The sequence below is a fragment of the Zeus faber genome, assembly GCF_960531495.2.
Source record: "Zeus faber genome assembly, chromosome: 4".
NCBI classification, from domain to species: domain Eukaryota; kingdom Metazoa; phylum Chordata; class Actinopteri; order Zeiformes; family Zeidae; genus Zeus; species Zeus faber.
This window is the reverse complement of record NC_137191.1, coordinates 23,726,379-23,743,533: the sequence shown is the minus strand read 5'-3', so window position 1 is coordinate 23,743,533 and position 17,155 is coordinate 23,726,379. Positions and strand designations below refer to the sequence as shown.

The window sequence follows — 17,155 nt, the reverse complement described above, 5'->3', positions numbered from 1 at the left end:
TGAGTGACCTTTGGCAGTGGGGCAGACTGCTGTGAGAACAACACCTCCACACTGGCTACTGTACCACACTGAATCACTCAGTCCAAACTTCCATATACATGTCTATACTACAGCTACAGATAATAGTGAAATATCAAGGACTCTCATTTTCATATCCATTAGGAGACGGATGAAGAAAATTTTCCTTTTTTTTTTTAGAAGATTTTTATAATTGGATATGCTTTAATCCGAAATTGCATGCCTGTACTACAGTATATAGAGAGATTCCGTCATTGCTGTACTCTTCCCAACGGTGCTAACGTCTTTTAAATGTTCATAGAAATGCTGAAGTTTAACTATCAATCAGGGAAACGCTGGAACCCCTCAAAGGAACCCCAGATTGAGAGCCAACTGGTCTATTAGGCCATTGTTCAATATTGGGGATATCATGTTTTAATGCCTGTGGGAGGAGCTATCAACAGGTATAAGGTTTTAAAATGTTCTGTCTTAAGAGTAAAACGTCACCTGCTGCCAGACATGCTAAGTAAGAGTTAGGGGATTACCATTGCACAACAAAGTCCCTCCTCCACTGAGTAGATAAACTGTCCCGATCCAACATGTCCAAGGTGTCAGTCACACCATTCTCCAGATCTTCTCTCTCTGCCTGAGAGACGGAATGCCCTGCCTCAACTTGGAGACACTGGAGTCCATGGATACGGATAGAGGGGCCTCCAGGGCGCTGGGCCCTCCGCTCGGGCCCTCTCCAATAAGGGTGAGGGAGAGACACAAGCCCATGGTGACCAGCGTCTCCTGGTTCTTCTCGCCCCTGTGGAGCCCACGGACCAGGACGCGCAGATGGGAGTTTGGTGTCGGCAAGGAGAGCGGGCAGGTGGAAGCCTGGCTGGACGACCACTCCGACTTCACGCGTGACTACTTTTTACGCAGAACCTCCACGTAAGAGCGTTTCCACGTTTTTCGAGTACTTTGTTAAAAAATACTATCACAATCATTCAGTCAAATAAAAACATGAGAATTTTATAATAGAAGCATTTTTGCAATGACAACAAGCAATTCTATCGACGGTTATCATGACCTGAACATGACACGGCAATCATACACCAGATGTATTTTGAGTAAATTAGATGGATAACCAACAATTTCCATCCACCTTTCCCGGAAAGAATGCCAAGCAGGTAGAGGCATTGATAAAAACAGCGAGACACGTCTATGGAGTTCAGAAAATGCCCGTTAGACATATTTTTATATGACAAGCTATGATCAAAATCCCAAATGATATCTAGTCTAATATCACAATATTGATATACTGATAAAACGCCCAGCGCTTCATATTTCATCCTACCTACGGTAAAGACATTTTCCACAGACATTGGCACTTGGCCATTGAGATTTAAGCAGAGATCATTCTGTAATATGTATATGTCTGTCTATCTTTTCCTGTAACCCAGGTCCAGCGGTCCAACCCTCGAGACACCCCAACCGCCACCTCACCATCTCCCCAGAATCAGCTCAGATTACTGTGACATGCTGATGACCGCTGGTCCTCGGAGGAGTTCCTCTCCCCTTGCTGGCAGGCACCCGCTGATCTCGCCCCCCACCCGGGTCAGACCCGACACCAAGCCTTTCCATTCAGACACCTCGGCCTGTTTCTGCCCCCGCTCTCCACGTCCCCTCGTCCCCCGCTCTGTTTCACCCCTTTGCCTTCGCTCCCCCCACTCGCCTCAGCCGCCCTTGTCTCCTCAACGCTCCACGTCGGCGAAGGCCGCCGTCCCGGCCTGTGGACGGGGTGAGGGCTGCCCGTGGATGTCCGGGCTCCTGAGGTCAGGCGTCAGCAACATGGGCTCCCTGGCGGAGGTTTGCCGCGGGGCCCTGCTGCACATGGCCGAGCTGATGGCGCCGGAGCACTGCTCCCTGTGGCTGCTGAGACAGGACCGGGGTCTCGGGGGCAGCTTGGAGGAGGTGGCCGGCCTGGCAACTTCAGGATGTGCAAAGAAGGATGACTCCAACAGCCAGGCGTTTCTGGAGCTGGTGAAGGGGATCATCGGATACGTAGCGGCCACGGGGTCTCCAATGAACATAAGCGACTCATGTGAGGTAAACCAGCCCATTCAACCTCACAAGACTACAGTGTGAATCTTACATTTTAATCAAGATTTTAGTTGTGCACAGATGGGATGGTAGAATCGGACAATATGGAATATTTAAATGATCATGATAACCATAGGGAATTCTGACACAATATCAGTCTTTATTACGATGTCAGCATATGTTCAAAATTCAAGGAATCCGATTGAGATTCATCACATTGAACTGGATGATGATATAAAGTATACCAATGTTTTCATTTTTTAGTAGAACTCAGACGTTATATCATGAGAGCTATTTATATCATATCTTTGGATGGGCATATCTAAACTGAAGAGTGAATTATGCATTTTAAATGGTTATTACCCAAGTATTCCCGTCACTCTCTTTCTGTTACCTTTTTTTATTAACTGATATCGGTGCAGAAAGTGTATTTTTAAGTGTTGAGAAATGTGGAAATTTGGGTGGTGATGGTGGTGGTGTGTGGTGTTGGGGAATCCCTGATGACGTACATTTGGTCTTGGTCTAATCCTTTTAAAGGCTCCTGTCATTGATTAGCCTCTAATAATTGGGACACTGGAGCTCTCCAGGTCTGTCTCCTAACCGCTCTTTCACACTCACACACACACACACACACACACACACACACACACACACACACACACACACACACACACACACACACACACACACACACACACACACACACACACACATGCGTACACAGACACAGACACAAATGCAAATATATATATATATATTTATATGGGTCAACATACACAAAGACACATATAAAAACACTGTACATAATATATAGGCCAAATCTACCGTGCCCAGATACAGTGTCAAACATGGTTGGAATGAGTTCTTGGGTCTTTGGCTTCCACCCCTCCTTCTCCATGCCTCCTTCTCCGCACCTGTGGCTGGGGATAAGTGTTAGAAACCGTCCTGCACCTGTGTGGGTGTGGATGGGTGACAACTAATAACTGCCAAGCGTGACAGCTGGGTTCCTGAGAACTGTGGGTATTCATGGCCGCTGCTTTAGATGAAGCTTGGACGCGATTTACAGTGATGGACGGTTTTAGCATGCAGGAATATACTGTACACAAAGGCAGGATGTAAGGTAGATGCTCAGGGATAGTTAGGTCCGTTGCTGCCTCTGTTTCAAACTACACACCAGGACACATTAACACTGATGGCATTTGCATAATCTGTCTCCTTCCTCAGGAGCCCAGATTCCACGTCGATGAGAATCCATCCTCTGGTTTCAAAGTCAGAAGTGTTCTGAGCATGCCCATCAAGAACCACAGAGAGAAGGTGGCATTTACCATTGATTATCACTGGTTTATCACTTGTTACGTGTCTCACGGAATCAGTCCGACTATGGCTAGAAAGGAAAAGCGGTACAAAAAACAATCATAACATTCCAGTTTTTTATCTTGGTTGCAGGTGGTGGGCGTTGTGGTGATGATCAACAAGAAATCAGGTGGCGAGGGAACAGCCTCTGCGTTCACGGAGGTGGACGAGAAGGTGAGAGATGGGAAAGCCTGTCTGTCTATGTCTACTGTATATCTGTATATCCATCTGTTCCCTTCTTCCTTCCGTTTCTAAAGTTTAACATGACATGATGGATGAAAGACAGCTTGACTCTGTGTTTTTGCGTGTGATTGGCCAGGTGTTGTCCAATCACATGGGCTCCCTGGGCATGGTGCTTGATAATGCCCAGCTCTACGAGAGCTCAAGGCAGGAGGCCAAACGCAGTCAGGTAACGAGGAACCTTTATGATTCCAATCATTTCGCGGGTGCATTTTAACTGGGTATCGAGTATCATCAATGGGTGTGTGTGTGTCACAACTCCCCTCTGTGTCTATTGTCCGCGGTGTAGGTTTTGCTGGAGCTGGCCAAGATTTTGTCCAAGGAACACGGCTCCTTTGAAGGTCTGTTGGGAAAGATGGCCGCTACCATCATGCCCTTCACCCTCGCTCAGTTCTGCACCATCTTCATCACCAAGCAGGACACCATGGTAACGCCGCGAATGGAAGACCCATGGAAGACATACACTGTCATGTGCAGTCTGGTTGCTTGGCTGTCACTGTCACTCAAGTGATTAGAATTTGATTGACTGCTGTCAGAAGTTTAGTGGTTTAGAGGTAGTATCCACAGTCTGTTTGTCACACATTGGATGCCAATCCTTCCTCACATTTTGCTATTTATGTTCTTGTTTTTCACATAGGATTCATTCTTCCAGGTGATACACATGGAGTGTGAGGACCTTGGACCAACTTGCCAGATATACAGAAGGTCCTGCGTGCAAACTGTTAGAGAGACAAATTATTATTCCTTGGTCTTATTCAACTTAGTAATTGATATGATACTATACATCCAAGCGACAATATATTTTGGTCGAAATTGTTTGTGCTATTATTTTTTTCAGGGAGCGTGACATGAACGACGTGGACCCAGCGTATGCTCTTCGCACCCTGCAGACCAAGGAAACCATCAATATGGCCGGCAGCACACAGGAACTAAAGAGTAGCCTAATCTGCTGCCCAGTCAGAAACGAGAGGTCTGAGAAAGTCATTGGTGAGTCCTTCCTAGGCACAATGGCCATTTTTAAAAAGAGTTTGAGAAGAATATGTTTAGTTAAAAAGACAAGTTTGATGTCAATTTCTGCATTCACTCACACACGCATTGAGCTCTTTTTATGTTCATTGCACTGGAGAGGGCAGAGCGCACGGTCGCCCATAATGCAGGCTGCCTGGAGCAGAGTGGGTTTCAGTGCTTGCTCAAGGGTGCTTATCTGAGTTGGTGGACACCGTAGCACCACTGAATCCTTGTTTACATCATTAGAATCCTCAACATCTCATGTATTTGGAAAGTGCTGCGTGTGTAAAGAAAATGACTGGATTTGCGATTAAGCCGATTAGGCATGAATTTAAACCTTCTAATCTAACAGTAAATCAGTTGTTGGATACACAAGGCCTGAGTGGCAGATCGGTAGATGCGATGATCGCTCAATGACCAACCACACCGACTGAGACCTAGAGACGTTATAGGTCCGTGCTCCCACCGCTCCCCATCATGGTACAAGCCATTACTAATGCCACAAGAATCAAAAACACGAGAGCATGTTTTCAAAGTTCTAACCTGATCTACCCCGTCCGCCTTTACCACCTCCTGCCGCTCAGCCGTGTGTCAGCTCAAAGACAAACGCCGCAAAGACTCCGATGACACAGAGGCCTTCAACAGGTATGATGAGCGCCTCCTGGAGGACCTGGCCGTGTACTGCGGTCTGGCGCTGCAATACGCTCGAACTGTCCAGATCACAGAGAAGCGGCGGGCCAGCATAGAGGTCACAGAGGAGGTTAGTCATCTGAGTTTCCCCATTAGTGTGATCAGTGCTGTGTCTATTTGGGGGTTGATGGCACAAATCTAAGGCAAACCCATATCGACTTCTGAGTACCATTTTGTTTGTGTGTTTGCTCTTGTCTCAGGTACTTGCATACCACATCACAGCGACAGAAGAGGAAATCAAGGCTTTGCAGGTGATGACAAAAATAACTTTCTTTTTGTGTCATCCTGGCAGCGAGCATGTCATTTGCAGATCAGCCTGTATTAGTACCAGCAGGACAATTAATACCCTGTTTAAAGCTGGCGATTAGCTTCCGTCAATGCTGGGATCCAAAGGTCAGGAACACCAGCGACAGAGAGAGAGAGAGAGAGAGAGAGAGAGAGAGAGCACGACACTACAAAACGATTACATTCACGGATTTATGGTTTGTCTTATGATGTATGACTTACAATGTCTAAATATGTATAATGTATGCATATATATAATCTTTTTTTGGCGACTTCTAGAAGGCAATATTAGTATCTCAAAACAAGGGCCGAAAATGTATTTTAACTAATATTAATACTAACATTAATATTGAAGAAAATAGTAACAAATTGATTTCCATTCCAAACAAGAATAATTATCGTGAATTTTCATTGACGGATTGTTTAAATCTCAATGCTAAGGTGACATGAGTAGGAATTAATAAATATATTATTGTTCTTTTTATAGATCTACAGTAGCCTCTAGTTACTGCACATTAGACTAGATACAGTACATTTATTTTCGGACTACATTTATCATTTAAATTTATTCAAGTGATTAATAATTTGTGTCTGGTACCAAAATTGGCCTCCCAGTACAAGCTTTCTAGCTGCATTTTGATGGACTGTGTTCTCAGGACACCACCATTCCCTCTGCCAAATCTCTGCGCATTATGGACTTCCACTTCTCTGACGCGAGCCTCCCTGAGGAGCTGAGCACGCAGGCCACCATCCGCATGTACCTGGACCTCAACCTGGTGCAGAAGTTCAACATTGACTACAAGGTAACATGTCCAGCACGGGAAAAAAGAGCATGTTCCCATAAAGCAAGTTACAGAAGTATCCACTCTGACTTGTGAATTACAGATTATATCATATTTAATCATCTTTAATCTGACCACCTACAGTATACAATACATACCCAGTGACTTGGAACTATGAGTGAATACCAAATTGGTCTTCATCAAATGATTGTCTTTTGTTACCACTACGTCCCAATGTACAGAAGTAATTGTGACCGACAAAAACATAGGTTAATTGAGTGTTTTGGTTTTTTTTGGAGCAAAATGAATAGATTGGCATGCAGAGCCATCTTTTTCCACCACTGTGCCGTGGCACACTAGCGCTCTGTGAGAGCTCACCAGATGTGCCGGGGGAAATTTTTTTTTAATTCCACGCGAAATAAATAAATAATGGAAATAGCTCTTGTGTTGCATGATCAAAATTGCAAGGCTGTTCTAATTCGTCAGTTCCGGCCAGAATCGCAGCTCTGTGTTCGTTAAAACAAGCTCAAGGTTCTCAATGAAAGTGACAACTATTAGTTTGGCATAATAATAAGCACAGTACATGTTAGTACATTTTTGATAGGTAATGGGAAGGTGGTGTGCCTTGAAATTAAGTCATTGTAAAAATTCTGCCCTCGCAGAAAAACGGCTGGTATGCGAGTGTATAAAACATAACTTGTCACCGGACTTTATAGTGTTCGATGTCTATCATAATATCAGAATATGTGACTTTATGCCGGACTGATCTCTTGTCTTTTGCACAACCCCTTTCTCCCTCCATCTCCACCCCACTTCGTTCCCGTCACCTTAGAGCCTCTGCCAATGGGTGCTGAGCGTGAAGCGTAGCTACAGGAACAACGTCCCCTACCACAACTGGAGCCACGCGCTCAGCACGGCCCAGTGCATGTTCGCCATGCTCAAGGCCACAGACCAGCTCCAGGTCAGCGTTTCCATCTTCATATTCTCTGTAGGGAAGTTTGGTGTTAAAAGTAATTTAATTGAATATACAGCATTGAACCTGACAATGGACCACTGGGAAGTAGAGGCACCAGAGGAAAGAGAGAAGTCGATCGGGGACCATACATAATTCACTCATGTACACTTTATCGCTCTTCCAGGAGAACTTTTCCCATCTGGAGATCTTGGCTTTGATGATAGCTACACTGAATCATGATCTTGACCACAGAGGATTCAGCAACTCCTACATAGAAAGGTAACTCAACTTGTTTGTTCCACTTGAATGCGTGATGCATCTCGAACTTGGATCTGTCCTTCATTAAATTGACCCAAGTTGAACCCAGTTCAACACAGTGAATTCTCTCTGTCTCTCTTCGTCTCTCTCTGGCTACCACTCCATCTCTCTTTTTTCAGGAGCCACCAACCCTTAGCTCAGCTGTACGGACACTCGTCTCTGGAGAACCATCACTACAACCTGTGCCTCTTCATCCTCAACAACTCAGTAAGTCGTTTATTTTCTTTACTATTATTGCCATCTGCCGTCGTTCCTGCCCTTTCTTTCTTTCTTTCTTTCTTTCTTTCTTTCTTTCTTTCATTGTTTCCTGTTCATCGCACATCAATTGCCTTTATTTCAACAATGTGAAAGTATCCATAGATTATTATATTTGTGGCCATAACCTCTATTGCTGCATCAGTTACTCCCTCCATTTATTAATTTCTTCCCAACCCCCCTTTACCCCATTTCTTTTCATGAGCTGTCTCTTTCAAACCTGTCTTTCTCCCAACCCCTTCTTTCGCTTTCCCGTTTTCTAATTTGTTATAACATCTTGAGCCCTATACATAATACATTTTGCTGTATTTTGTAGTAACCTATACATAATGTGGTGGTTATTTGTAAAGGTCATATATTCATCAAAGGTTGGAACCCCCACAATTCATAGGAACCACCACGTTATGGAACTTATTATGTATCGCTTTCAAGATGTTTATTACAAAATGCACCAAGTTATTACAATAATGTGCATAATGTGTTGTTACATAATGCGTCATCTCTCATCTCCTTTTCACCAGGGGAGTCAGATTCTGAGCGGCCTCTCCAAGGAGGACTACAAGGCGGTGCTCCCGATGATCAAAAGAGCCATCCTGGCTACTGACCTGGCCGTCTACATGGAGTATGTCGGGCCATAATGCAGCACTTATAAACTTATATAGGAGCTTAATGACCTGATGGCTGGATGCTACGCTGACTGACTGACTCATGTGTCTGTGCTTCCAGGAGAAAAACAGAGTTTTTATTGCTCGCTAAAAAAGGCGATGTGTGCTGGAAGAGTGAGAAGCAGAGGGAACTGCTGAGGTGAGCTGAAGATAAACATAGGCCATTAAACTCTATAATGCATGGAAGCTTGATTTGTGCGGTTCACTTTCAATGTTTGTTGACATATTTTGCCCGTAGGTCAATGCTGATGACAGCGAGTGACATCTGCGCCATCACTAAACCTTGGCCTGAGCAAAGGAGGGTAGGCCTTCAGAACTGTTTACCTGGCGAGTTACTCGATGTAACGTGCACTGGTACCGGCGGGTGTGCACCCAAAAGTACGACAAAGAGGCAGTCCAAGTTGCAAGGAGGGTTCGGTTTTCTAAAGTCAACAAGCAAGGTCAAAACCGGGAGATCAGTCACTCAGGAAAACAAATCCGACAAGGGGGGGGGGCAGGGAATCCAAGGTCAGGACAGTTTTATGTTGTTGTTTGTTTAAGTTGCTGTCTCCTCTACTGTTTCATTCCCAATCACACTGGAACCATGCCACACCGCTTTTCCGACGTGTTCGTGACGTTGAAGTGACGTACTGGAAAAAAATGGCATTTCTCCTGGCAATGGGAAAGGTGTCAATCGCCTATTTTCCGCGGGTTCACGACCCGCTAATTTTGGTGTGGAAACGGTATTGGTAACATGGCATCATAACAAAATTCCCAGATGCAAGGACAGTTAGGGGAATCTGTGACACTCACTCTCTCACTCATTGCATTTGAGTGGGCTTTGTTATCACCAAGGATTTTTTCACAGACTTTTCTCTCCACTCCCACAAGATTGCCAACTTGGTTGCCATGGAGTTCTTTGCACAAGGAGACAAAGAAAGGCAAGAGTTCAATATCAAACCCATCGTAAGTCCAACTGTATAACACTGTTATATAAAAACATATTTTATATATCATAGTAAGCAGAATTTAGGCGGACCTAAGTCAGGAAGTCGTTCATTGCTTCAACTTGAAAACAATGTATTCTTCAAGACCAATTCTGACTTTTGTTTTGGATTTCATTTCTCACCAGGACATGATGAACAGAGAAAATAGCACCCGACTGCCACACATGCAAGTTGAGTACATTGATGGGATATGCCAACCTCTTTATAAGGTAGGTTGCACTGTGTGGTCGCTACCGTTGTCCTAAGGAGAAGGGCTGGATTTGAAAACAAATCCGTACTTTTATTGCAATATAGATACTTTCGTTGGAAGTTATGCAACAATATTCTGCTTAAGTTAAAAACCAACAGAGCCATAATTTTTGTATTAGACTGAATTGGTTCCATGAAATATTTTTGTGATTTATGTCAGAATGGTATACTGAAGAGTTGGTAGCAATTCTCATAAAGCATAAAATGCCAATATCAAATCGAATCGTGACCCTTTGGAGTGAAAATGAATGGAATCGTGAGATCCTGCCCAATAGTATGTGTTTTCCCACACACGTGTGTTGCAGTATTTTGAACAGTACTGGTAGAGGTGGTGACTTCACAGCTCTTTGTGACATACCTTTCCCTCCCTCCTCACCAGGCTCTGACGGGCCTGTTCGACACCTGTTCTCCACTGCTCAACGGCTGTGAGAGGAACAGAGAGAACTGGCTGCACCTGGCTGAGGGGAAAGAGCAACAAAAGGATAAAAATGAAGAGTGAATCTTGAACAAAAGATGAGGAGATACAGGAGAAGACCGAGGCCCAAGGAGGCGTCATTGGCACGATGGATGTGGGGACAGATAACAGGGGGAATCCAAATGGAGATCATGGGGGCGGAGGTTCCTTTTAGCCATGAATTTACCACATTCCTAATTGTCTTGTACGTGCTGTTGGACATCCCTTGATCAAGCACAGGCAGACATACGGACACACATAGGAGAGTTTACTGCCAAATGCCGCACAGTGTTGGGACATACAATAATCCTATCTAAGAGATCTGGCCTTAACCGTTATAACTCACAGCACATCCTCGAAAACCGCTTATGCAAATGTTGTTTGTTGAGAACGTCACATGACACTTCACTATCTCCAAACAAGTATGAGCATGGAAATCACATCTGACTGTATCTGTTAATGTGTGTTATTAATATTAATAAGCAATGTATATAAGTTGAAACTTGAGATTTTTCTCAGGTTCAATCAAAGGGGACTTCAACTAGATGGAGGTTTAATTCATGAATCACTCATTCAGTGCGTTCATTGTTGTAATCCAAAATAGTCTGGAGTTATATTCTTTGTAGTTATATTTTTTGTTTGTCCAGTTTCATCAGATTGATTTTTTGACAATGACAATGATAATACTACTAATTATAATAATACTAATAATAATAATACATATGCTTGTAGTTGAGGTGTATTCGGACAGCTGCTGTCTCTATTATTGTAGCCTAGAAGCATGTATAATTAAAATATTCATTATGAATAACATCTTAAGGCTTTTTTATAATCACGGTTTTTAATTTTAGGCACAAGATTCTAACACATATTATACGGTATGTTTATCATGTTTTACTCGTCTTTATTGATCAATAATACACATTGGGGAACGTGCACACGGTTATAATTTAAACGTTTTACTATTAATACTTTTGCTGGGGACTCCTTGGAACCTCTCGAGGGAGCCCCGGGGTACGATGTTAGCCATAAGATCCAATCGCGGTTACTTTGCTCAACATAGCTTCCATGTGGGGTTGCCCAGGAGGAACATGTGAAATAAAGAACTCTCAACCCAACTGAGGGAAAGCAAGCGTAGCAACATTTCTAACACTGGCGTCAACTCCGCCTTAAATTTGCTTGGAGTCTTGAGGATTTTGCAAAAAAAAAAAAAAAAAAAAGATCGCGATCGGCACAAATTATTGCGATCGGGCGATTCTGTAACAGTAGTGATTTAAAGGTTGACTTGATATTATTTGTTTGAAGGTTCAAGGTATTTTTTTTTTTTTGTTCGCTATTCCATATTCTTAAATCCGGGCCCGAATGCTATTGTGTCGCTTTTGTCAATTGGCGGCGGACCCACCGAACGCACTCGATCGCAGCGTTAATCGAGGATATCGTGCAAAATCTTGACACGAAACAGCTGCAGTTGCTACCGCCCGCCTGTAAGGGGCGGGTGGTGCGCTCGGTGGCGGCGGATGCGCGGCTCCGCTGAGCGCCCAAGGAAGACGCGTGACTGACGGACGAGAGGAAGAACATGACAGGGCGCGGGAAAAGAAAACCCAAATCCCTCCAGGTGAGTGGGCCGACGCTCCGCCTCGAGAGCGGCGGGGAGGTTCGCTCTCGCACCGGCGCCCGCGTCGGGGAAGGGGCTGCGCGGCGCCGGGCGGCATCGGTGCGTGAGAAAAGCAGCGTCTGTTGTGCGGCGGTTTGTCAAACGCCGCCCCGGCGGAGTCCAGCTGCAGGCCAGCGGCGGCGCACCGTCGCCGTTTACGTTAGGTCGCGAATAACATGGCGGCGGCGTCCCCCGCTGTGGTCAACTGTCGTGAAGGACGCTGCTCGCGGTTTTCGCAAATATAAATATCGATCGTGGGTGAAACACCGCGCGGCATTCATCGTTGTAGGGGGTGGGGGGGGGGGGACAAAAATGCACATTTTTGCAAGAGCGGTTTTTTCTCTTAACCTGAGATCCAAGGGCCCTCTCCCTCCTCCCACGCGGGCCTCTCGGGGGTTGCAGGAGGACCCCGGCAAAATGACAAATCCTGCCACTTCAATCGGAACCATCACTACTGTTACAGAATCGCCCGATCGCAATAATTTGTGCCGATCGCGATCTTTTTTTTTTTTTTTTTTGCAAAATCCTCAAGACTCCAAGCAAATTTAAGGCGGAGTTGACGCCAGTGTTAGAAATGTTGCTACGCTTGCTTTCCCTCAGTTGGGTTGAGAGTTCTTTATTTCACATGTTCCTCCTGGGCAACCCCACATGGAAGCTATGTTGAGCAAAGTAACCGCGATTGGATCTTATGGCTAATATCGTACCCCGGGGCTCCCTCGAGAGGTTCCAAGGAGTCCCCAGCAAAAGTATTAATAGTAAAACGTCACGGTTGTGTAGTATGTTTTTATTTAGGACGTTAGCACCACTTTAGAACATATGATAATGTCTGATTTGATCACAGTTTTACTGTTATCTCCCTAACTATAGTATAGGCAGGTATTGAAGTTTGGACTAAATGAAATCTTATCATGGTGTCTGAAGCCTAATGCGTAGCCTAACTGAGGGTCCTTGACATGAAAAGGGTTGAGAATCACTGGATTAGACCAGAATTTGGCAGCGGGTGCTTTTTAGTGGTGAACACACAGTGTGGAACCACGCCGGCTACCACCATGCTAGGCCAGTGGTGTGTAACAAAAGGCATGAGTACACATTGACCAGTCTTTTTTGTCCGGAATGTATTTGTCAAGGAGTCAGGGTCAGGCAATGGTCAGTTGAAGAAAGCCTGTCCAGATGAGTCGAACGCGGTACCTTCATCAGAGGTGAGTCCAGAGCTACGGGAGCAGGTGGTGCAACTGTACAAGCTTCAGATGCCAGAAGATCTCTACCACTTCTGGGACTTCTGCAAGGGCCTTTGTCCAGACAACCCCAGAGGTAGATTTTATTTTTTTTTTTAGATGTTCCATAGTAGTGCTTGTGTTATCATGTGCTCTGCATATCATTTACATTCCAGTAAGTTAGGCTTAATATCTATTGGCACAGCAAAACCTATTCTTTCCATTAGCCCACTTATTGAATTAAGTGAACCTGATATAGGCCTCAGCTACATCATCTAACATTGATGATAACTGCCATAAATTGCGACATCAGCCTTTTTCCTTGACAAGCCTTAATTGTCCTGTGAGGGGAAAGTATTGACATGAAGCTCATTAGTCTTTGCAATCATCCTATCACATTTGTATGAATGGTTCATGCAGAATTTCAGGCTGCACTCCTGGTGGTGGTACAGGGGGTGCAGCTGGTTTTCTACAATAATAAACTGGTAGAAACCACACAAAGTGTTTTTACATTTTATTTTTGATGGTCTTCCACTTGTGGAATCGACCCAGCCACAGCAGTAGTGCACCTTGATCTCCTTGAACTACCTATTTTATTATAATTCAGAAATAACAGTGTGTTGGCTTATCATTTCTCCACACTTGGCTGTAGCTTAACGCAGGCCCAATAATATCTAAATCCCTCTGATGTATAGAGATGAAAGTAGGGATTTAAGACTTAAGCATCTTTTACCGTTTTCAGTCATCTATTTGACTCAATGCAGTCCCTGTTCGCCTTGTCATTTAGATTAAATTCAAAATGTCGCCAGATGGCTCTAGTTGTTACTTGTTTTGCTTCTAAGATGAGGTATATGTTTGTGTGTCCCTTATTGATGAACAATAATAAGAAATCTGCTGTAAAGTCTACACTTGATTATGGACTTCTCCCACTTGGGGATGTTCTTGGCTAAAGTAACTCCTGTTGAATTTTTTTTTTCTCAAGTAATCAATCAGTCAAGATTTTTTTTCAAGTGTATTTTTTCATATTTTTTTCAATTAAATCAACTATTTCTGACATGGTTTGGATAAAAAAAAAAAAAATGCTGTTACACATCAAGGACACAAGAGGGTGATCCCAGGTCAATAATGAAATAATTCCTGCCCTTCCTGTATTTTCCTACTTCGGTCTAATTCACACCATTCATTGTACCACTAAGTTGCCAATTGATTTTCTAATGCCTTTAGCCGGGTTTTTCTAAATATCTGATTTAGATGAGCAGCATAAAATGTATGACTTCGAGCACACATTTAGTCTAGTACCAGTTTTACCATAAATTCTTTGGTTTTCTCCTCTGCTCTTTGAAGTATTATTACTTTGCCCTCTGCTTTTCTTAATTGTCAGTGTCTTTATTGTGTTTGCATTCAACTCGGCAGACGCCCTGATGGACACGCTGGGTCTGCGCTTGGTAGGTCCCTTTGACGTCCTGGCTCAGGTGCACAAAAGCTCTCAGAATCCCCAGCCCAACTTCCACCTGCACTGGAGGTACTTCTATGATCCCCCTGAGTTCCAGACTGTCTTGCGGGGGTGTGTGGACAGCCAGCATCATATGGGCTACTACAGGTAGAGAACCCACAACCTTGTGTTGGCTCTCATCAGTTCTACTGAGGGGCTGGGGCGCTGTGGGTCAAATGGAAAACAGTTAAATTCTACATATTATAACACCATTGCAGGAGGTTATTTAGAGGTATGGAATTTCTTGTTTTCCTATCATCCAATTCTATTAGAGACTCTCCAGACGCTCTTCCTTCGTTTGTTGGAGAAAATGAAGCCAAGAAGGGCTGCACCATAACACAGATGGGCGACAACATGTTTGCAGCTGTGCAGTAAGCTCCAACTTGCATTGTGTGTCTGTTCTTTCCTGTCCTCCCCTCATCTTGCTTTTGTAGTCAGGTGTGAGACCCGGCTCCTTGATGAAAGCATCCTCATCTCCTTTGTGTCATTTCTGCTTATGTCCTCTCATCTATACATTTTGGTTTATTCTGCTACCAGCCTGTTTTTGCTGAGGAAAAGGAAAGTGAGGGGCAGTAAGAAGGAAGGAGGAGATGCTGTGGAGAACCTGGAGGGGAAGCTAAGATGCAGGGCGGAGACGCTGGGATTCTCTCTGGAGCAGAAAACCAAAGGCATGAAGCAGCGGGACAAGAAGGTAGCATCCAAAACGGAAGAACAGCTAATTTGAAATGTACAGGCTTGCACCTTGTTTGGGACTTTTAATTAGACATTGCTTATTTTGGTGCGAAGACCTGTGTTGTGCCCACTAGGTTGTGCTGTTAGATGCTGTGCATAGATTTTAGTCAGTAGCATTTTCATCTTTAATATGGGTGTGGCTTTTGGCTACACTTGGATGAACAGACCAAAGATTACTCCTGATGGTCTTATGTATTTATTTCATGAAATTCTCCTCCAAACCCCACATCTCCAATTCCTCAGTCTATGTTAGATTCTGTGTATGTCAGGGAAACATCCAAAACAATAAACAAGGCCATTATTCAATACATTTACCTCCAATATCAGTAAAACTTTTAATACATTTATTTATTTTTTTATTTTATTTTGGAAATATCTCCTTAAATGGTTGTGTGCATGATGTGATTTCATTGAAAGGCATCTTAGTTGAAAGTAGTGAAAACTCGTGGACAGTGGATAAGCAGTGGGTGTTATCACGCCTCAGGTGGTCACCAAGACGTTCCACAGTGCTGGCATTGTTGTGCCCGTAGACAAGAACGATGTGGGATACAGAGAACTGCCCGAAACAGATGGTAAGTCCTGGACGACCAAATATCTTCTTCACTCTTTGTTAAGGCTTTATCGGATATACGTCTTTTCAGATGTTGTATCCCTCACAGGGTGCATTTATTTCCGTGGATGGTATTAAGTAATTTTCCCATCTACTCCCTGCCCTGTGGCTCAGCCGGCATGAAGAGGATCTGCAAAGCCATCGCTGAGGCACGGAACGATGAGGAGAGGATGAAGGCCTTTGGACCGCTCCAGAGCATGATCACTTTTGTTCAGTTTGCCAATGACGAATGTGACTACGGCATGGGATACGAGCTGGGGATAGACCTGTTCTGCTACGGCTCCCACGTGAGTCTCATCTCACCTGCAGTGTTTCCCTCACAGGTTTTCTCTCAGGGGAAAGGAAGCCGGGAGGTTTGAGTTTGGTTTTGCAGTCGCACATATGGGTTTTTTAACATTTTGTTTTGCGTCTTCCTGTTTACGGGGGAGATTAAGAGGCAGATATTCACAGTAAGTGTGGAACCAGCCCACTAATGGCTACGGCACAGAAACGCTGCGGTACATGCACTGACGCTGTAAAATTTTAACCTCAAATACAACTCAAAGAATGAAGTACTCATGGTTATTGCCTTTGTGGTGTTTTTGCTTTTAGTTACACAAATAACGATCAGTGACTGACTCGTTAAAGCCTCAAAGCCTTGAGGTGCTTTCATTTAAATATAGGGAGCTAAAGCTGCATCAAATAGGAATTATACTGTGCTACTAAGAGGAACAGTGAGTCCTGTCTTACTGCAGAACTACAACCGACCGTCAAGTGGTATGTTGATATTAGCATGAGGACGAAAGCTGCACTGCATCTTTGCTTCCTCTAAGGTTCTCGGCCTCCCTTCACAATTATTGAGACTCGTGTAGCCTCCACTGTACCGCTGCTGTGATGCAGAGATGGGGAGATGGGAGGCGGTTTTAACCCAGCAAGACTGTAGGTGAATGTCATCCAGAGTCTCATCCTTTCTCCTCGCAGTACTTCTACAAGGTGATCAGGCAGCTGCTCCCCATGGCCTACAACCTGCTGAAAAGGAGTCTGTTTGGGGAGATCCTGGAGGCCCACCTTTCCAGCCGCTCCCATGATATCCTGGACCAACTCTCCCCCCAGTAGAGAGTGAAATGTACATTTTGACTGCAGTTACAT

The 17,155-nt window shown here is 44.3% G+C and overlaps 2 protein-coding genes across 2 annotated transcripts in view; both read left to right on the top strand.

Annotated features, from left to right (window-relative positions):
• Positions 1-655: 655 nt before the first annotated feature.
• On the top strand, positions 656-10,370 carry pde5aa (phosphodiesterase 5A, cGMP-specific, a; the record flags this gene model as incomplete). Its single annotated transcript, XM_079999498.1, has 21 exons — positions 656-933; positions 1,500-1,599; positions 1,723-2,091; positions 3,310-3,399; positions 3,532-3,612; positions 3,758-3,847; positions 3,968-4,105; positions 4,316-4,383; positions 4,517-4,665; positions 5,271-5,446; positions 5,577-5,627; positions 6,318-6,464; positions 7,276-7,404; positions 7,583-7,677; positions 7,836-7,923; positions 8,493-8,593; positions 8,698-8,775; positions 8,875-8,938; positions 9,507-9,581; positions 9,748-9,831; positions 10,251-10,370. The coding sequence occupies 21 exons, from the start codon at positions 656-658 to the stop codon at positions 10,368-10,370; spliced, it is 2,571 nt and encodes an 856-aa protein (XP_079855624.1).
• Positions 10,371-11,864: 1,494 nt separating this feature from the next.
• Positions 11,865-17,155, top strand: part of hpf1 (histone PARylation factor 1) — a 5,442-nt gene continuing 151 nt past the window's right edge. The window contains exons 1-8 of the mRNA XM_079999012.1: positions 11,865-11,940; positions 13,107-13,290; positions 14,607-14,793; positions 14,958-15,056; positions 15,223-15,376; positions 15,902-15,989; positions 16,142-16,314; positions 16,988-17,155. The exon at positions 16,988-17,155 is cut by the window's right edge and continues 151 nt beyond it. Of these exons, the coding sequence (XP_079855138.1) occupies positions 11,902-11,940; positions 13,107-13,290; positions 14,607-14,793; positions 14,958-15,056; positions 15,223-15,376; positions 15,902-15,989; positions 16,142-16,314; positions 16,988-17,122 (1,059 nt within the window). The 5' untranslated portion in view covers positions 11,865-11,901 and the 3' untranslated portion in view covers positions 17,123-17,155. The remainder of the gene's footprint in view (positions 11,941-13,106; positions 13,291-14,606; positions 14,794-14,957; positions 15,057-15,222; positions 15,377-15,901; positions 15,990-16,141; positions 16,315-16,987) is intronic.